Genomic DNA, 21840 nt, shown 5'->3' on the forward strand with positions numbered 1-21840 from the left:
CCTGGAGCCATCCACAACACATACATAGATTGAAAGTTTGGGACAAAACTTCTGTTCCTCACTCTGATCCCCATCCTGTTCAACCTTATTCTCTATCTTTATTTTTTATTTATTTGTTTTTGTGTGTGTGTGTGTGTGGTGCTGTGGATCGAACCCAAGGTCTCATGCATGCTAGGAGAGCACTCTACCACTGAGCCACAACCCCAGCCCAACCTTATTCTCTAGAAGAATGATATTCATCCTTCCCGAGTGTGATCTTAGATATCTCTTACTGATGTTAGTGATTAGGTATGAAGTGGAATAGGCAGATGGCTTTTGCTGGTTGCAGGGTCTAGTGTTCTCTTAAATCTCTGATTTCCTCAAATACTGGTTAAAAATTGATTCTTCTCTAGATCATAGATAAGCAGAAGCTCCATCCCACATAGGAGATAAAAATAGAATTCATGGCACATGGAATCCAACTTGAGTTCAACTATGCGTTCTAGATGTCCTCAGAGCAAAGAAACAGTTCTCTGGTGTTTCAGGTACACTTGCTGGCACTGTTGCCTGGAGCTTCCAAATGAGTGCATGTTCCAGACGAGAGTTCCGTGCCAGCATCACAGACTGATGAAATAGCATGAAGAGTTCTTTGGGGAGGGGGAAGAGATAAAAAGGAGGTACACTTTGTCCCACCTCCTGCCCTCCAGCCTGGGTTACCAGGCCTCGTATCCGAAGACCTTCAGTCTTTCCTGGGTCTTCATTTGTCCCGCAGCATCCATCCTGTCATATCAAATGTAGTTCTTGGTAGAATTCCATTTATTCCACACATAACCTAGATATCAGAGGGTCCTAGCATCACTCTTGGAGAGTTAGACTTTAGCCCTGCCAGCCTCAGCCCTGAAAATTCAGAAATATCCTGCAAATTTTTTTGTTAATTCCTGAGGGTTCATTGTCTTGGATCTACCATGTCCTCTGTTTGAGCTTCCCTGTACCATATACCTGTACTTTAACTCAGTTTTTTCCTCTCATGTACCTCAAAGAAACCACTTCCACAGATGCCTCAGTGAGCCATTTGGCCTTTATTAAGGAGGCCATATGTCGGACACATGGGGAGAGAGAACCGTCTAGCCCCATGAGAAACAAGTCAATAAACTTAGAGTAAGTACTTTTCTACAGCATGTCTCCTGGGCTGCTCTGCCAGTTAGGAAATCACAGTTCTTTGCTCTCTATCTAGGCAGCTCCTTTCCCTGCTATCCCATTCTTCTCCCCGCTGCTCCATCTCACCCACAACATTCTGTATCCTCCATTTTTGTAGATAAATTCTGCTATCCCAGGTCCATTCCCTAGCTTATATGCCTAACCCATTGTGATTTGGAGAAGTGCAAGTCTTCTCTTTTGTACAATCCAACCTATTTTATTTATTTATTTATTTTTTATAATGGGGATTGAATCCAAAGGTGCTTTACCACCTAGCAACATCCCCAGTCCGCTTTACTTTTGGCTTGATACAAGGTCTCCTTATGTTGATGAGGCTGCCCTTGAACCTGTGATCCTCCTACATCAGTCTCTGGAGCACTGGGGTTAGAGGCTTGTGCCACTCTGCCCTACAATTCAAACTCTTTTTGGGGGGGCGGGTACAGGGGATTGAGCTCAGGGGCACTCAAATACTGAGACACAACCCCACACTATATTGTATTTTGTTTGGAGACAAGGTCTCACTGAGTTGCTTAGTGCCTCACTATTGCTGAAACTGGCTTTGAACTCTGGATCCTCCTGCCTCAGCTTCCCCAGCTGCTGGGATTACAGGTGTGCGCCACCACACCTAGCTATAATTCAAACCTTTGAAAGAGCAATGAGTTATATATAGCAGTACAGTATGAGTTTGCTGTTTTGTTTTAAAAGCCGTTTTGTTGAGGTATGTTACACATATAAAAAGTCATAGGTATTTAATGTATATAACCTGAAGCGTTTGGAGAATAGTACACATCCATAAAACTATTATCACAATGTCATAAAACACTCAGCGCCTTCAAAAGTTCCCTCCCATTGTCTACATTTTCTTAAGTTTTGTTGTTTTTTATTTCTTTCTGTGATAAAAGCACCTCTACAATCTACCTTCTTAGCAAATTTCAAGTGTATAATGCAATATCGTTAGTCAATGCCCTGTAGGTACAGTACCTCTCCAAAACTTATTTATCATGTATTATATTGTACCCTTTGACAAACCCCTCCCCATTTCAGCCTCCATGCAGACCCTCCCAACCACCACCCTTGTCCTTTCTGCTTTTGTGAGTGCAACTATTTTAGGTTTCACATATAAGCAAAGTCATATAGTATTTGTCTTTCTGTGTATGACATTTCACTTTGCATGTCTTTTCCAGGTTCATAGATGTCCTTGCAAATGCCTTATAAAAAATAACCTTATAAAAGAATTTACTTCTTTTATAAGGTTAAATAATATTCCCTGAGGTGTGCATGTGCATGTGTGCTGTGTGTGTTTGTGTGTGTGTGTTCTTTATCCATTAATCCACTGATGGACACTTAGATTTTCCCCACATTTGGTTTACTGTGGCAATGAACATGAAGTACAGGTATCTCTTCAAGGTTACTAATTTCATTTACTTTGGATATTTACTTAGAAGTGGGATTGCTAGATCCATATTACTGTTCTCTTTTTAACTTCTTGAGAAATATTCATTGTTTTCCATAATAGATTTATCATTTACATTCAAATCTTTCTTGTTTGTGATGTTTTTCATTGCTCCATTAGCCAGTCTTACACACAGGTGGAAAGATACTAACTAGCATGTTCAGAACCCAGCACGGGATATTGGAGATGCTTAAGAACTTGGTAGATATTTTAGTTTTAAGCTCTATCAATTAATCTTTTACCACTGATTGAAAGAACTATTTTTAGTCACTTCTTGTTTATTTTAAGTTCTATCAATTTGGAATTCCTGGAGCTGATCATGATCACCTGACAAATACCCAGGTTACTCATGGAACTACCTCTGATCACTCTAAGAATATTGAGCAAACAACATGAATTCTCAAATGAGCAAGTATATATCAAGATAGGGAAACAGCCATACTGAAGAATTTTATTTTATTTTATTTTTGTATCAGAAATGAATCCAGGGGTGCTTAACAGGTGAGTCATATCCACAGTCCTTCTTCCCTTCCCTTTAAATTTAACTTGCTAGATTGTTGAGGTTCGCTTTGACCTGCCATCTTCCTGCCTGGGCCTACTGAGCCACTGGGATACAGGCTGTAGGCCACTGTGCCTGACAAGAACTCTTTTAAAGTAATTTTAAAACCCAATGTTTTGCCTACACATTCCAAGTGGAAAATCTTTCTTACTTTTTTGTTATAAGGGATTGAACCTGGAGGTACAGAACCATTGAGCCACATCCCCGGGCCTTTGTATTTTTTAATTAATTACAGGGTCTCACTTAGTTGCTCAGATCCTCAATAGCTTCCTGAAGCTGCCTTTGAACTTGGCAGTACTCCTCCTTCAGCCTCCCAAATGGGTGGGATTAGAGACATGCACCACTGAGCCCCGCGCCTAAGTGGGAAATTTCTTAAGGGCAAAAGGAAGTATTTGAAAGTATTACACATATGTTTTATATATTTTCCTAATTATAGAATAAATAATTATAAAACATTTCTATTGTATATTTTGTATATTTAATATTTAATGTTTCCAAATGTAATAACATAAAACATAAATAGTATATAGTTATAGGCACATCCCAAAATATAAATTATGTCAACGTCACTAAAAACTAAGATTTTTTTTCGGCATAAGGGGAAAAAGGAGTACAAATATAAAATTTATAACCCCGTAAGTTTTTATTTGAATTGACATTATTAAGATGAATTCATGATTAGAAATATCACTACCATCTCAATTTCTAAAATGCACGGTTCCCCGAACTATCCATTGAAAAATCTGGAACTGATGACAACCTAGTAGCAATATACGTCCCCGTCCCCCCCCCCCCCCCCCGGAAGGATTAGCTAGGAAACACTCGCTGCCCAAAGGAACTAGGGCTTCTTGAAGAAATGCGTGATCTAAGATGGTTCAAAGACTCCACTTCTGACAGTAAAATAAGCCGCTGGTCTTAGGGGAGGCGCCTGAAATACCACGTTTGAAACCAGGGGAGGAAGGGCAGGGAGAAATTTTCTGCGGAAATCCGACGAGTGGACGGGAATAGCACTCCAAGGAAAGGGGTGCAGCTGGGACGATGAGGCTTGTTGACAAGAAATGCTCAGGCAGCTCTATTTTCACCCCTCAAGGGGGAAAGGGGAGGAGGAAACGTCTAGATAGGGCCTCGGGCGTCAGTAGGAAAGGTCAGGATTTTACCCCTTTCAGAGCTTCTACAGAAAGCAAAGATCCTCCCGCCTCTTCCCGCACAACGGTGCCGGGAGGTGGTCCTCCAACCAGCCTAACCACTGCCAGACCAGCCAAAACTTGCAGATCCGCCGGCTTCCACAAGTCATGCAAAGCCGGCTCCCAGACTCGCCCAAGGGCAGATCCGCCTCCTCCCGCTCCGGGCTCCTCATTGGTTAGAAGCAACTGCTCGTCTTGGCCGTTGTTAGCAGCGACGTGGGCGGGTACAATCTTGGTCGCTAAGAAACCCCGCACTTCCGCTTCCTTTCCCCTACTGTAAACCAATCTCTTTCTTTTGTTCAATGGTAAATGGGAAGTGGGCGGGACTTCACTTGCTCGGACCAAAGAAATGCGGGCTTGGCGCCCCGTAACGCGGCCAATGACGGTGGGGCAGCCCCTGTAGAGTGGCTCAGGCGGCCCCACGCCCGCCTTTCCTCCTCCTCCCAGCACTGCCCCTCCTAACCCCGTTTCAGCACAGCGCTGGCCGCAGTCTGATAGGAACGGGACGGAGCCAAGATGGCGGCGGCTGACGGCGACGACTCGCTCTACCCCATTGCGGTGCTCATAGATGAACTTCGCAACGAGGATGTTCAGGTCCGGAGACTCCAAGGGAGTTGGGGAAGACGGGGAGGGGGACACCGGGGCGCGGAAGGCCCTCTTGGAGAGGGCTGAGCGTTCGCTGGGAGTGGCGGAAGGAGACGAGGCCAATCAGCGTTCCGCTCTCATCGTTCCGGGTCGCCGGACTCCAAGAGACGGCGCCCTGGATTGGGTGTCGGTCCGCGGAGGGCGGGGGCTGGCGAGCCGCGCGGGTCCCGGGCCTGCGGAGCGCGCGGCGGCCCGGGACCTGGGCGCGGCGGCCGGGGTGGGGGAGTGCGGGCGCCTAGGTGATTGGCCGCAGGCTGAGTGGCCCCTGGGTCTGGGCAGCGTGCAGGATTCTCGCGAGGTGGGGCGGGGGTCTTTTCAGCGCGGCTCAGGGATGGCCACCCTTCCTTGGGTCTCTACAGCTGGGTCAGGTGGGGACCGAGAGGCAAGGCTGCCATCCCCATTCCTGCCCGCCCTCCGCGACTGATTTTGGAGTAGATCCCCAAGGCGAGGGAGACGTGAAAGCACTCTCCTCCCGAGGGAAGGGCTAGCCAGATTTGGGGGTGAATCACGCCGTAGAAACCCTCCTGGCTCCCGCTGCCCCTTAGGACAGTTTCCTTAGGGGACTGACATTTCTGGTGAGTTCGTTAGGGTGGCCCAGACCCCTGATCCCGGCTGGCTTGGGTGTGAGCTGAGTTCAGACTCCAGGTCCACCTCCCACCCTCCGAATGACCTTGTGCACGTTATTTCATCGCCCTGGGGTTGTTTTCCATAAAATAGAGGCTAATGATAGTCTTCGCTTTATTGGGTGTTTGTGAGGAACTGAAATCATAAAATAGAACGGTACCTGGGCGCTTGTAAGGGCCCAGTAAATGTTAGCTGTGTTATTAGGATTGGCATTTGAAGAGGTCCCATCCTCCATTTGGGCCCGTTTCCCCTTTATGAAGTTAAGCTAGGTGCACTGGGAAGCCTGCTGAACCTGACTGCCTTCTAGGTTCTGGTGTCAGATAGACTGCAGTTGAAAATCCTGGCTCTTCCACTTCTTGCTGATTGACAGTGGGCATTTAATCTCTTTAAACCTTGTCTTCCTCTTCTCTCAAATGTGGTTAAATATCTAGTTAATTGGCCCCTTGTATGAATTCATTTGTTTAGTGGACACCTGAATTGTCTATAGTGTCAGGCATATTATGGTCACATCAGGTGCTGTCAGGATACAGGTATATTGCAGGTAAACAGAACTAAGTATACAGTATTATTAACATGTAAGAAATGGTGAGAAGGAAACAAAAGGGATGATGTGATAGTGAATCAGCAAGGGTTTGTTGGGCCTCTACTCTGGGCATTGTCCTTGACACTGTTGCACAGCAGGGAACAAGACAGACAAACTCCAGGCCATGGGAATTTACCTTGTAGTGAGGGGAAACAGACAGTGGATATCAGGTGAAATGTATATTGTATCAGATGGGAATTTATGTGTGTGATGAGGGATGTGATTTTAAAGAGTGGTCAGGGGAGACTTTGATGTTTGAGTAAATAACCCTACTGCAGAGGCAAGGGAAGGAACTGTGAGGTTTCTGGGCAGGGGGCACAGGAAGTACAGAGTGGGGTGAGCCAGTCAGGGAAGGTACTTCTGAGGATGCATAGTTGAAGGTGGGATTGGAAGAAGAGCCTCCCAGAGGGAGCAGACCTGTAATTACTCATTCCCATCTTGGAGTGATTTAGCCCACCAGGGGACATTTGGCAATGTCTGGAGACATTTTTGGTTGTCATACCATGGGATTGCTGTTGGCCTCTAGTGGGTGCAGGTAGATGCTGTTAAACATTCTACAATGCACTGAACATTGGCCCCAAAGCAGAAAGGGGGAAAAAAAATTATCCAGCCCTAAATATCCTTAGTGCTAAGATTGAGAAGCTGTTTTATGGGAGATTTGCCTTGAGGCAAGAAGGAGCTTGGTTATCTTTGCTCAACATTCTAGTTTCCTATGGTTGCTGTAACAGTTGCTATAAACTTGTTATATTAAAGAACACAAATGTATTGTCTTATAGTTCTGGAGATCCAAAGACTGTCATGGGTCTCGCTGGACTTAAAATCAAGGTGTGGTCAAGGCTGTGTTCCTTTGATGAGACTCTAGGGGAAAATCTTGTTTCCCCACCATTTCCAGCTTCTTAAGGCTGTCACAGTCCTTGGCCCATGACTCGTTTCTCTGTTTTCAAAGCCAACCACATTGCTTCTCTCCAACTATTCTTTCTAGTCACATCTGCTTCTGACCACAGTCAGGAAAGGTTCTCTGGCCCACACAGATAATCTAGCATCATACTCCCATCTCAAGTTCCTAACCTCAGTCACCTCCACGCAATCTTTTTTTGCAATATAAAGTAGATTCTCATGTGTTCTGGAGATTAGAACATGAATATATTGATTGGTGGGTCTCATTCTGCCTATCACAATTACTATAATTAGAAAGTAGAGATTGAGGAGAAAATTCGTAGAATATTGAGGATGATTATAAAGTGTTTTCTTTTTGCTTTCTTAATTTAAATAATTGAAGGTTATTTTTTGTTACTTTTTTTCTTTCTTTTTTTTTTTTTGCCTTGAAGTCATTGAAGGGGCACTACTCACTCAGCAAGTATGTATGGAGTACTTAACTGTGTGCTAGGCATTGATCTGGGTAATGCGGACATGACAGTGTACCATGAACAAAAATGCCCTTGTGGAGCTCACTTTCTTGAGGCAAACAAGAAATCAAGTTCATTTTATAGAGGGTGGTAGACGCTGATCAGTACTGTGGAGAAAAATGAAGTAGGATTGTGTGTGGAGAAGATTGGAGAGTGTGCTGTAACTTTATATAGGATGGCCAGCGTAGGTAACACAGAGGAGGCAGCAGGCACCGTGAATGTCTATGAACTACCATTCCACGCAGAGGAAATCAGTGTAAAGGTCCCTAGGCAGGAGTATGTAGAAAGTGTTAGGAAACAGGAAGAAGGCCATAGGAGCCAAGGGAATGAGCTGTTTATGATGGGAAATGAAGTTGAATAGGAAGCCAAGGTCAGACCTTGCAAAGACCTTGTGAGCCATCATTGAAACTAGGGATTGGCAAATAGCTGCCTGGCCCTATGCTTGCTTGCTTGTTTAAATAAAGTTTTTTATTTTAATTAATTATTTTTAAAACTCAGATTTGTCCATATGTTTGCATGTCTTCTGTGGCAGCTTTCGTGCTACAGTAGTAGAGTATTTAAAGAGAGGGTCTGGCCCTCAAAGCCCCAAATATTTACTGTCTCTCCGTTTGGAGGGGAAAAATGTTAACTCCTGACTTAAACCATCTCTATCAAATTACCTGATATTTGCCTCTGCAAGATGCTGTTCAAAGGAACATTTTTTGTGTTCTCATTGGATTCTCACAACCTTGAAGTAGGTCCCTTGCTTGTCCACATTTTCCAGATGAGGAAACTGAAGTGCAGTAAAGGTAAATAACTTGGCCAAAGCCTTACAGCTGAGGCATAGAAAAGCCAGGAAAGAATATCAAAGGATGTAAGACTCAGGGTGGAGTAGAATTTGGCCTTATAGATTTCTCCTGTCTTCAGTGAGACAGTACAGTATACTAGAAAGAACATGGAATACCAGATCCTGTAGTCTGAATACATTCTTTTCAGAAAATATTTATGCAGATATAATGTGCCTGCTATTGTGGGCGATTCCATTTCAGATACTGTAGGGAGCAAAACAGCAAAGCTGCTGCCCTTGTGGAGTGTATACTTTAGTAGAAGACAGATGATTGATCAGTAGTGTGATGTCAGTGGTAGTGTTTGCTGAGAAGAAAAACAGGGCAGTGACAGGGAATAGAGCAAGCCCAGGGCTGATGTTCAGGTTAGGGAAGGCTCCCCCGAGAAGGGATGTTGAACAGGCCTTGAATGAAGTGAAGGGAAATGAACAGGTGAGGAAAAAGAACCTGGGCAGAGAGAAAGCAGGTACAGAGCCCTTAGTGTTTGATGCATTCAGAGAACAGCAGAAAGGCCCACATGGCTGAAGTTGGGTGTATGGTGAAGTGGTGTGATGTGAGGACTAAGATGAGGCTAGATTAGGTGAGGCCTGTGGGCAGGGCAAAGATCTGGGCAGAACAGTGAAATGTTCTAAAGTGTCCTTCTGGCTTTTGGGGCAGGAGATGTGCAGGAGCAGGTAGTCTTAATGAGAAGCCACTGCAGAACACAGGACCAGTGTTAGCACATAGATGGAGGAAGGTGGTGGTTAGATTCGGAACATGTCAAGAAGGGCTGATGAGTTGGATGTGGTGTTGGTGGGTGATGTAGAGGGAGGCAGCGAGGATGATGGAAGTTTGATCTCAGCTCTGCCAGTTTGTTCTCTGTGCCCCTGGAGTAGCTCCCATCTTTGGGTCCAGACCCCTCATCTGTAAAATGAGGATAATGATGAAGAATCAGCATCCACCTGGTTGTGGAGGTGCTGTGAAATGGCATGGTAAGTGGCTGTCTCAAGGTAAAGGCGTTGAGCAGGTGATGATTTCATTCGTTCCTCATGACAGCTAAGGACCTTATACTTGGAAGGTGAGGTAGTAGATGTGGTAAGGAGCAGAGGTTTAGTTCTCCCTGCTGGACCCACCATAGATTCACTAGGTTTGCATGTCTTGCCCAAGCCTCCCCTGCAAGCAAATTCCAGACGGAGACCAGAAAGCAGTGTCCCAGCTGCGAGGAGTGCTGGTGACATCTGCCAGGTAGAAGCCACCAATGCTACACCACATCCTGCTATGCCCAGGACAGCACACCTCACCCCTCCCGACAACCAGGGATTACGCAGCCCCAAATGACTGCAGTGCTGAGGCTGGAAAACCCTGCTCTGTGCTATACAGTGTGCTGAGTACTTTGTTTGTGTTAATTAAATCCTTTTCCATTAAAAATTTTTTAATCATCAAATTTCAAACATACATCAAAGTAGAGAAAATAATACTAGATACCTAGCTACAGCAATGTTTTTAATATTTGCCACATTTGTTTCATCTTTTCCTCTTCTTTTTTTCCTGAAGCATTTAAAAAATCCAGGCTTCAGACATTTCCTCCTCCATCATTCAGTATGCGCTTCTGAAACAGTGGACACTTTTATAACTGCACTGCCATTATCACACCCAAGAAAGTTAGCAGCAATTCTTTGGTATCATCTGATTTTCCTGATTGTTTCAGAAGCATCCTTTTATAGTTGGTTTGGTTTAAATCAGATTTGGCCATGAATCTTGAGTCTGATTCTTCCTATTTAATAAGGATACTCAACCAATATCATACAACCTCATGAGTGGCAAAACTAGAATTGTCCAAAGACACCAGGCTTCAGGGCACATTCCACCACCCATCTTTGGCCCCCCTGCAGAGACGGCCTTACCCCAGAGATCACATAGAAGAGGCAGTGTCCTGGGCAGGGCACGGCAAGGTTCGAATTCCAGATTGGCCCCCACAGAAGTTACTCAACCCTTTGGGTGTTTGCCTTTGGCCTTTGGTCTTCTTTTCTTTCCTGCCCCCCCCCCCCCCCCCCCAAGTACTGCAGATGGAACCCAGTGCTAGGCCAGCACTCTATCACTGAACTGAACTACATCTCCATCCCTGGGACCTTGGTGTTCTAGTTAAATGAAAAAATGAATGGAAGGCACACCAACCAGGGTTTTGCAATTAAATTAGATGGACTATGTAAAGACAGCAGTTACTAGCCATCATCTGAGACACTACAGAATTCCCCTGTGTCTACATTTTGGAAACATGGTGTTCCAGATACTGGCTTCTTTTTATGGAGTGTCTGGGGACTTGGTAAAGCAGAACAGAGAAAAAGGAGTTTGCCCTCTGAGAGTTTACAAATAAGGAGTTGGAAGAGGTGGAAGAGGGCAGTGGCTTTGCCCAAATTCACTGAGGGACAGCATCCCCCTCTCTGCCTTAGTTTTCTCATCTGTGAGAACGTGAGTGCAGAGTCGTGTTTGGCTCTTCCCTGGCTGTGAGAGAGAACAGGTATAAGTTCTAGTTTTGAACCTAGCACATAGAAAGCACTCTGTAAATAGTAGTTGGGTTTTTAAAACCTTCAAAATTTGTTGTGTATGTGTATTTATAGTGAGAAAACATAGTTAAAACTAACCAGCTGGACTTAGTTTAGACCATTTTGATTGTTTTCAGCATCCAAAGCATCACAGTCAGGAGCCAGTTGAACCTAGGCCTTCTGTCCGTTAGGACTGGTCAGCCTGTTGACCTTGGCCACACCAGTGAGATAGAGCTCCTTTACAGTGTGGCTGGTCTAGTGCTTGTTGGCCTTGGTGTCCAGAGTGAACACTGGCAACAGAGCAGTGCCTCCCGTCTGCTTCGTGGTAGACTCAGTGGTCAGGAAAGCTTGATGGTGGGATGGCAGTCACTGTGCTTCTTGGGAGGGTCTGCTTAGGGTATTTGGGCTGCCTCTGGAGCTGCAGTATCTTGGGCCCCTGGAAGGTGGGTGTCATGCGGGGGTGTGTATGTGACTTGATGCCTTTCTGCTCTACCTTGGCTCTCAGTGCCTTGGCAGAGGCAGGAGCTTCCTTGTTTTCTTTTGGTGCTGTTTTGCCAAAAGCTCTGTTTGTTTTTTAGTAGGACCAGCCCTGTACTGAAGTCTAGTTCACGAATCTTCACTTGGTACTCGTCCTGCTCCTTCCTTATCCCAGAGACAAGGTGCCTTCCAGATGGGGGAACAGGCACGTCTGTAAACGATCATAATGCCAAACAAACTGAGAAGTGCTGTTGCTTCCAGGCGGGTGGGGAGATTACTCTCCCCCCCATTTTAGTGTACTTTTTCCTTTTCCCTGCTTCAGAAGCACATGAGAATAATAATGGGTAATAGCAAGTGCTTCTGTGTCAGGCTCTTTTTCTGTGGTCCTCCTTTGATCATCCTGGCTATCCTGTGAGGCAGGCCTTTATTTCTCATTTTACAGTGGAAACTGTAGTTCCAAGGTGCCTGGGACTGGCTTGAGGATCCTTAGCCAGTAAAGGTGAAGCCAGAGTAGACTCGTTGATTTTTTTTTTTTTTTAAACAGTTTTTTAGTTGTCAATGGACCTTTATTTTATTTATTTATATGTGGTGCTGAGAATCGAACCCAGTGCTTCACACATGTGAGGCAAGTGCTCTACCACTGAGCTACAACCCCAGTCCCCTCATTGATTATTTTTAAAAAAGAAGGAAAAAAAAATTCAGATGCCACAGATGTAGAGGTCATGTTGGCTGTTCTCATTTCTCAGTGAGTCTAAACAGTCATCAGGTGGGTGCTTATTTTTTCCACACACATCCACCCACACACCTTATTTTCATTTAAAAATTTAGTCCTTCATGGAATAAAGAGGACAGCTGCATTAGACCTTAGGGCTTTATGGTGGGGATACAATGTCATTCGCTGAACATTGTCAAAGCATACGCATCACAGACACATCCCACCTCCATTATTGGCCACCATCTGTCCCAAACAGCAACTGTTTTGAGCATATTTCTCTGAGTACTTTTTTCCTCTGCATATGCTAACATCTGTATTGTTTATTTTACCAAAATTAAGCCTGCAAATATTTATTGTGTACTTTCTCTGTGTCAGGCCCTGCACTAGGTTCTTGGAGCAGAGTGAAGGAGGCAGAATCCTTTGTCCTGGTCAGGCTCATACTCTAGGAGGGGAGGAGAAACAGTAAGCTAGCAAACGCATGTTGGGGCATGATAGAAGTTAAGCCGTGCAGAGTGGTGGGTACCATTCAGAGTGGTGGGTCACCAGGTGAGGGAAGAGCCCTGCGGCACGTGGGAGAGAACTTACCAGACTAAGGAAACAACAAGCCAGCAAGTGTGCAGACCTGGGCTGGGAGTGGCTGTGGGTTTTTCATTGGTTGATTACTCTCAAGGAAGCCATTGTGACAGGCACCCAGAGAACAAGGGGAGTGATGGGGAATGAAAATGGATCACTAGACAGGCAACAAGTCAGCCAGAGTAAGACCTCTGGCAAGGCCACTGGCTTTTTATTTTGATTTTGAAAGGAAGACATTCTATGTGTGAGATCCTGTGGGATCATACTGCACTCACTCATTTCATTGAAAACTCCATGGTTTGAATGTGAGGTGAGTCTTAGAAGTGGGTAGTGTTTCTACAGGTGCATGCAAAGGGAAGGGGGATTTTATTCCTTAGGCCTTCCTGAACTGGGCTCTTGCCCAGTTCTTCTAGAGACAGATAGGTCCTTGGTAAAAGAGTAACATGAAGCCCTGTGGGTGGACTCTAGTAGGTGCTGGTGGAGCACACTTAGAATGCAGTACACAAGGAAGTCCTTTTGGGATATGACATGATGAAGGGACAGCAAAGGAGTCTTACTGACATTAATAACTGTTCGTTAAGAATGCTACAGGGAAACCCAGTCGAGGTTTGTTAAACAGCAAGTCCATAATTTTTTTTTTCCATACAAGTTCAGCTCCTCAGGGATATCACAGAATTAGGTCAAGTGTGACACTCCTTTGACCAGCCTTGAGTGGCCACAGGGTTGCCATAGCATCTGCTGTCCTCTTGGAACCACACTGAAAGAAGAGCCAGCCCAGGACATAGAAAGACTTACTTGTCTTCTTCTTCCTCTCTTGTGTCAAGGAAGTGTTCTTTTACGAACTCCTCAGCAGACTTGTCCTTAGGTCTCATTTGCAACTAGACCGTATACTGGGTCAGTTGGGATCAAGTTTACAATGATAAGAAAACTCTAAATAACAGGGGCTTAAATGAACTTGAAGTTTATTTCTGACTGATGATCAAAGTGTCTGGTGGCAGTCCAGGCCGCTCTAACACTCCAGGATGTTAGGGTTCCACTCTCTTAGCATTGTACTCTGCATATTGTTTTTTTACAAATACCTTCCAGGTTGCCTCAAGGCCCTGAGATGGCTCCTGAAGCTCCAGACATTATGACCACATTCCAAACAGGAAGGAAGGTGTGATACCATCCCACTGTAAAAGCAGGAAGTAGCACATACCATTTTCACTTGGGTTTCATTGACCATGTGCTAGTCTTCAAGTAGCAGATCCAGAATTAAGGTGATTTGGAAATGTCTTTTTCAAGGGGGTCTTATTCATAGCTGAAAAGCAGGTGATATGAACCACAGTATAACCGAAGTAGGTGCTCTTGACTGGGGCTCATCTCTGATTCCCAGGAAGGCCCATGAATTTGAATGGGAACAATAACTTAATTTCCACTAACTTCTAACTTACATTTAACTTTTCTTCTATTGAAAGCATATTATTACAGAATCCTTTTATAACCTGTCACCAGTGGGAATCACAACATATCCGTATCTTATTTTACCGATTGTGTGCACCACTTAATATGCTTCCATTTAATGTGTTTATGCTTACTCTATTTCAAAATCGTGCCAGTGCTAGGCCTGCTAACACTGGACCTTGCTAAGGGGTCCATGGCACCAGCGCCAGCTTCCCTCCCACTAGAAAAGGCAGAGGCCTGTGGACCAGTAGCACCTGGTGGCTAGACTGTATTCTGGCTCTGCTCCCCGTGGACTGTGTGAGGGTGTTCAGCCACTCTGTGCTTGCTTTCTCTACCCTCAGATGGGTGTCCTGTGTCCCCTCATGGGGGTGTGAGGGTCAGATGAGTTGAACGCTAAAGCATGCATAGTAAGCACTGTGGGTATAATCTGCCACCACATTTTGGTGGGCAGCTAGCCAGCTGCCTGTTGTGCTCTTCCTGATTACCCCAACAAAATCAGAGTGCTGGGGCTAGGTATGTAGCTCAGTTAGTAGAGTGCTTGCCTCGTAAGCACAGGGCCCTGTTTTCAATCTCCAGCATTGCCCCCCCTCCAAAAAAGTACTCAAAATCAGAGTGCTGTTAGCAGGGGGTGCCACAGCTGCTTTTACTGATCTTTTTCTAGTGCTAGGGTGTTCTGGGGAGTTTGTCATTTTGTACTCATGACAACCTTCTGAGGTTAGGTTATCGTTCCCACTTCCCAGTGGAAAAATTGAGGCTCAGAAAGGTAGAAAAATTGCCCAAGATCCCACAGCTTCTGTATAAACAGTTTACCTTGAACTGAGGTGGTGTGGCTCTGAAACAGCACCTGTTACACCTTTATTAGGCATTCTTGTGCCCTCTGCCCAAACAGACCCGTGGACATTATCAACAAAACCACAACTAGGATGTCCAAGGACAGCTCTCCACTGTGGGAGAGGAGGGCTGCTCTCTGAACCTGCCTCTTGGGTATCTCCCTTAATGGTGGTGTGATGTTGAGATTGAGTCAGGTACGTGAGCTCTGCTTGTGGCTCCGCTGCTTTCCAGCAGGTGACAGCTTCTCCAAGTCACCACCCTCCCTGTAAAATGAGTCATTCTAGAAACAAACCCATGGGCACCGTTCTGGGGATTGTGTTGATCACCCTTGTTGAGCGTTCAGAAGTGCACAGGAAACAACCAACAGAAGTGGTCGGCACGTTTGCTGGCCTGGTTACGATGATCATTGTGGTGAGGCTCACTTCCTGTGGTCCTCGGGGCTGCTGCTCCCTTCAGCCCTCGGCCCGTGCTTGCCTTTCCCTGACGTGCAGCTGGGAGAGCTCAGAGCTAGTCTGAAGCAAAGATGAAGAAGACAGGCAACCAGAGCAGTGCTCCCCCTGTACCTTATGAAAAGGTTCAGACACAAGAACATTGAAAAACTAGTACAAGAGTCGGCGAAGTGCAGCCTGTGGGCCACATTCAGTCACTCCTGCTTGCACAGTATGCTTTTGTTGGAACACAGCCACGCTCCTTTGTGTATACGATATTGGGTTCTGCGGCTGCTCTTGTACCATGAGGGCAAAGTTGAGTGTTTGGGATAGAGACTGGGTGGGGGGTGTGCAAAGCTGAGAATATCTACCAGCAGTTCATGGAACAATTTTACTGACCTCTTGGCTGACACCCTAAGCTGCTGTATACTTAGCACCCAGATTCGGTGATGGATCATTTTCGTTGTATTTGCTTTTCTATCATTCCATAGGTATGTTTCTGTGTACATTTTATCATTTGAAAGTGAATTGTGTGTCTAACTGTCTAACAGGACTTTATTCTTTGGTCCTTTTATTGCTCAGAAGATGAGTTTTGGGGCCACCTGAAGCTCAGGTGGTCCAAAAGGCCCAGTAAAGTTCTGTGAGAAATTCCGGGTGTGCGTTTCATTAGGATCTCAGTGTTGCCTGTGGTCCAAGGAGGTGCTTAGACCCCTCACCAGAGAATACCCCTCATAGGCCCTCGGTCACTTGTAGACCTCTTCTCAGTTTTCCCTGGGCTCAGAGCAGGCAGTGGGAGCCTGCTCCTTGCCTCACCCAGTCCCTCCTGTTCTCCACTGAGAGGACTCCTGTGTGTGACCACTGGTGCTGGCTCACCCTTGGCTGCTTCCTTGACGCCCACTGCGTGGTCTTTTCACATCTCTGGACAGCCTTGAGAGACCCACACTTGTGGAGTCAGCCTGCAGTCAGAGCAGCTGGACCTCTGCCACGGGTGGAGAGGTGTCAGCAAAGCCTTCTTCCCAGGCTGGACAGGCTGCATTGAGGATCCGCCACATAAATGCTCTGAGAGTGACCTGTCGTGTGTTAACCAATGTATTCATTTTCTAGAGCTATGTACTGCAGCAAATCACCACAAACCAGGTGACTTAAGACAGCAGATTTGTCCTGTCTCTCTTTGGAGACCAGAAGTCTAAAATCAAGGTGTCAGCAGGGTTTCCTCTGCAGGCTCTGAGGATGTGATCTAATAATAGACAGGGTGGGAAAATCCAGCTAGGCCTGTGTGCAAGCGTTCCTGTTGCCAGGGTATGGGTAGGACCCATTCTGAAGTGGGGGTCTTATGATCTACTGTCAGATGAGGAATTCCAGAGAATTCCATCTGGGGCAGCTCCAAGACAGATTGAGGAAGGTTACAGTTTCTGTAGCCTACCTTGAGAAAGAGAAATTTTGGTGTCTGCAGCCTGCCTTGAGGAGAGAGTTACAAGGTAGGAACTCTAGAAGAAAATGAAAATATGTGTCATAATCATGGGCCACAGGTTAATCCACTATGCTAGTGGTATATCAGCACTATTAATGCTGTTGTTTCATAGGAATGTTGTGGCATTGTTAGTTACTTCATCATCACTGTTAGCTAGCAACCTTGGCTTTCAATGCCTGCTTCAGGCCATCTTAGCTCTGTGACTCTGAGAAGGAACTTTGGCTCCCTAAGCCTGTTTCCCTTCGTAAAAGGGGACTTTAGAAAATAGCTTAGATCTCAAGGGCTGTTGTGAGGGTGAAGTGGGATCTTGAGTGAGTGCCTGGCGTAGGACCTGGCCCAGAGTAAGCCTTCTGTGCCAAGGCTGCTGCCGTCCAAGGGCACGCATATCTTGTCAGATGGGCGAAGCAGGGGGAGCGGTGTTGGGAGGCAGGGTGCAGTCTTGAGAAGTGCCGCTGAGGAGTGGTGGGCTCGGTGAGACCCAGAGGGTGCTCTGGCATCTGGTTGCCTCTGCTGCCATTGCTTTTGTGTTTTGTTTGTTTTTTCCTACCATTGTTTTTAATGGTCCATTCGAGGTCGTAGAACATTTGGTAGGTGATGACTACATCACTACTGAAAATCTTTACATGTAGATGTTTCTAGGAATTGACTGGTTTCCAGAGCTGTGGAACTGCCTTGAGTTGTGGATTCCTAACTTTCTTCCCTTTTTTTGTTCTCTGGTTAGCTTCGCCTCAACAGCATTAAGAAGCTGTCCACCATTGCCTTGGCCCTCGGGGTTGAGAGGACCCGAAGCGAGCTTCTGCCCTTCCTTACAGGTAATGAGGTGGACTCCTGGGGCACAGGTGGAGGGCAAGTACCGGGTGGTTCCTACTGATTAAAATAGAAGTGCATTGCAGACCTAACATACTGTGCCTGCTCCATGCTTCTGTGAAGTGGGGACAGGGCTTCAGGAGTCAGGTGCAGCCCTGCTGAGTGAAGGCCTGCAGTGATGGTGGCAGGCTGGTGTCGGGGCCTCGAGGCACTTGAAGCCCATCTGCACTGGGCTCCAGCTGTTAGCTGATGACTGTAGCAGGTTTCTTTACTTGACTCTTCCCTTTTTTATTTTCTATCAACAAAATGGGGATAATCATCTCTGCATTCTAGCATGACTGAGCATTAGAGATGAATGATGACTGCTGACACTTGGAATATGCTTGCCATGTGCCGGTGGTATCTGGGCTGTTCTGTGAAATTGAGTCAGTTCACATGAAGCGTTCATGTGGTGCCTACACCTGTGAGGGTTTCTCTCCCTTGCCATTCACCAAGCCAATCTCTCAGCAGTGCCGTGTGGCCAGTGATACTACTGTCCCCGTTTTGTGGATGAGGAGACGGAGATGTGGAGAGGTGAAATTATTTGCCTGAGGTCGTACTGTTGGGGAGGCAATGTCTCCAAACTTGATAGCATTTGTTAATGGACCAGTAACACAAACTTGGGGTCCCTGCTACCTGATTCAAATCCAGTCTCCTGCTTTCCTTGTGTGTGACTTGGGACTAGACAGCCCGTGTTGCCCTCCCTCAGATTCCTGATGGGTGAATAGGTGTAGCAGTGTGAGTGAAGGTGAGGACTGAGGCAGTCTTCTGTAGAGGGCTGTGATGGCGCCAGGCTGTGGCCCGCGCTCGTCTGCTGGTGGTGGGCTGCCTCCACGCCCACCCTCTGTGAAGATGTGTGGGACTGCTCGTGGCACGCCTGGCACAGGCTGGACCTTGGTCAGTAGTGAATCTCAGGCATACTACTTAAATTCCCTCTGGACGTTACATTTGTACTAGTTAAAACTGCAGCTGAAGGTCTAAGTGCTGCCACTGGCGGTGTCTGCTCTCTGGTCATCCCTTCTGGACCCAGGGATGATCCTAGGGTTGGAGGCGGCCAGGACTGTTACCCCTCCCACCAGCAGTTGGGAAAACAGGCCAGAACGAGTTCAGTGACTTGCTCACAGTGACGCTGTGGCTAAGGGGCACAGGTGTGTGAAACTCTGACCACCACCTGAGGAGTAGGTGTGTGCACTTGTGATTCTGAGCAGGTGACCCCCAAACCAGGTGCGTTGGAGTTTGCTGAAACAGGGAGCAGTTGGGTTTAAACCTGTAGGGGAGGACAGGGTACCATCGTCGATAGCTGCTAAGGGTAGAGCCAGTTAGATGTAGAAAAACCTCACGTACATTCTGAATTTGTTATACGAGGAAAATTACCACATTATATTTTTTTGCTAAGGACAAAATACCACAGACCAGGTGTCTTAAACATCAGAAATTTAGTTTTGCATTTCTGGCAGCTGGAAGTGTGAAATCAAAGTGTCCGCAGGCCTGCTTTCTCCTTAGGCCACTCTCCTTGGCTTGCAGATAGCAAAAATCCAAGCTCAGAGGTGTTCAAATGCTGGTGGATGTCAGAGACATGGTTCTCTCTGCCAGTGGTAGCAGTTCCCACGGCCTTGGGGAGAGTCTTGAGCTCAAGGGGAGAGGCCTTTGAATTGGTCATACAGGGATCATTTTCCCATTGCAGAATCAGTCGTTCCGAATCTGAATCGAGCTCTTTGCTGGTATCTGGCAGGAGTGGGTACATCCAGGGGCCAGCCCAGGGTGAACACAGACGGTGATGATAAAGGCAGCGTGGAGGAGAGGGCCCAAGGAAGGGGTCTGACTTGGTCTAGGGCCATTCTGGAATTCCTGCAAGAGGTGGAAGCTAAGCCAAGTCTGGAAAGACAGACAAGACTGTATTAGGCAGAAGAGGAAGAAGTTCCTGGCAGAACTTCCTGGAAGCTTGCCCCACACAAGAAAGCTTCCAGTGACCAAGTTCTGCCCTGTATACATATCGTCTGCTCACTGAGAGACAACAGTGATGAGCACCCTTTTCAGGAGCAGTAAATGAGGCTCAGTGGGTGATAGACCTCTCCCATTGCCCCACACCTAGCACAGGGCAGTCCTGGGACTTATTGTCCAACCCAAACCTGTGGCTCAGTGTTTGTGCCAGTTGGGTGGTAGGTGGGAGACTGGGTGCTGACAGTGTAAGGAAGCAGAGTGGAGCCTGCCTGTTCTAAGCTTGGATTACTGAGGGTCTGGGGTTTAACTTGGGGGGGTGGCACTGTAACAGAATCTGTGTTGATCCCACAGACACCATCTATGATGAGGATGAGGTCCTCTTGGCCCTGGCGGAGCAGTTGGGGACCTTTACCACTCTGGTGGGAGGCCCAGAGTACGTGCACTGCTTGTTGGTGAGTCTGGAAGTGCCAAGTCCTCTTCCAACCCCTTCTGCCAAGTCTGACCTGTGATCCTTCCTGCCGGGGCCAGAAAGGGGAAGATAGAGTAGAGGCTGGGAACCACCTCAGAACAGACAGGGCTTGACATTACCTTAGTCCATCAGGTCAGTAGTGGTATTGAATATGGTTTTACTGAAGTTGCACTTATCATCCACACTGTTCCCCGGACACCTCTCTGATTAGTGCCAGGCCCAGCAGGCACGGCTTTGGGTTTGGAGTTGGACTGGGATCTACCACTTGTTGTGTGACTTGTAAGAAAGTTACTTGACTTCTCTGTGTCCTCTTATATGAAATGGGAATCATCAACCCCTATTTTATAACTGACTTTAGAAGTCCGTGGCACAGCACTTGGCACATAGTACTAAGTAATGCTCCCTACAATTGTCCTTGTCACTGTCATGTCTCCCCTTAGGGGTAGAGAGAGTCTGAATAGAGGGACCACCTGGAGCACTGGGAAGGTGAGCATCCCAGCAAAGTCACACAGCTAGTAAGGGTACAGCTGGGATTCCAGGGTGCCCATTTGACTCTCTGCCAGACCCTGCCCTGCTGCCTGCCTGTGTGTCATTATCCTGGATGATGGCCAGGGACACAAAGAGGGTCAGATACTAACAGGAACTGCAGTTTAGGAGAAGATAGAGTCCAGGGGGCCTGGTTTTAGGTCCTAGGTTGTAGCGGTTGCCAATTTGGACAAGTAACTTAGGCTCTCTGTACCTCAGATTCCTGCTCTTTGAAATAAGGCCAGTATCAGGACCCATTCACAGGATTTAGTGACACAGTGACCCTGCTTCAAACACAGTAAATAGGCATTCTGCTCAATGTCAGTGAAGATCGTTGCACCTGGAGAGGAAGGGACAGGTGGTGCCCCTTCCTACAAAAGTGCCTAGTGTAATTTTAAGATTGGTGGATCCCAGTGAAGATCTTTCAAGGACCCTTCAGTAAGAGCCTTTATGGAAGGCTCACCAGATGAAGAATGGGATGGGGTGATCAGAGATGAGTCCTCCCGGGAGCACAAGGTGGGGCTTCAGAGCTGAGATGGCAGGAAGGGGGCTGTCCCCCAGTGACCTCATGTTCTTGCCACAGCCACCCCTAGAGTCGCTGGCCACAGTGGAGGAGACGGTGGTGCGGGACAAGGCGGTGGAATCCTTGCGGGCCATCTCACATGAGCACTCACCCTCAGACCTGGAGGCCCACTTCGTGCCGCTGGTGAAGCGGCTGGCGGGTGGCGACTGGTTCACCTCCCGCACCTCGGCTTGTGGCCTCTTCTCCGTCTGCTACCCCCGAGTGTCCAGTGCTGTCAAGGCAGAATTGCGGCAGTGAGTCCCTCCTCTTTCTCCCTTGGCAGCCAGCCTCCCTGTCAGCTTGGTCCCCTTCTCTGGAGCCTCAGCCCCTCTGGGTCTACCCAGGGCCCTGATGTCCCCAAGCTCTCCCAGCTCCTCCCGTCGGAGGCCTGTCCTCAAGAGTGATCTCTGGATGCCATGGCAGTAAACCCACAGGCTCTGCCTCAGTGGGAGCTCCTCCTCCCAAGCCGCTGTGGGGCTTTAAAAGAATTGTCCCTGTAGAGTGCTTACTGCAGAATCGGGTACTCGGAGCCTTGATGGATGATGCCAGACGTTCCCTGGGGCCTGTCCCAGGTCTGCAGTCC

The 21840-nt window shown here is 47.1% G+C and overlaps 1 protein-coding gene across 2 annotated transcripts in view; it reads left to right on the top strand.

Moving 5' to 3' along the window:
- Nucleotides 1–4804: 4804 nt before the first annotated feature.
- The window catches only part of PPP2R1A (protein phosphatase 2 scaffold subunit Aalpha), a gene marked incomplete at its 3' end in the record, with an annotated part of 29320 nt that continues 12284 nt past the window's right edge, over nucleotides 4805–21840 (top strand). The window contains exons 1-4 of one of the 2 annotated variants that reach the window (XM_079119869.1): nucleotides 4805–4966; nucleotides 17636–17726; nucleotides 20053–20153; nucleotides 21279–21511. In XM_079119869.1, the coding sequence (XP_078975995.1) occupies nucleotides 4889–4966; nucleotides 17636–17726; nucleotides 20053–20153; nucleotides 21279–21511 (503 nt within the window). In that variant the 5' untranslated portion in view covers nucleotides 4805–4888. The remainder of the gene's footprint in view (nucleotides 4967–17635; nucleotides 17727–20052; nucleotides 20154–21278; nucleotides 21512–21840) is intronic. The other variant, XM_079119868.1, reaches the window with a different exon arrangement.

This window comes from Sciurus vulgaris (genome assembly GCF_902686455.1).
Source record: "Sciurus vulgaris genome assembly, chromosome: 17".
In the NCBI taxonomy this organism is placed as follows: domain Eukaryota; kingdom Metazoa; phylum Chordata; class Mammalia; order Rodentia; family Sciuridae; genus Sciurus; species Sciurus vulgaris.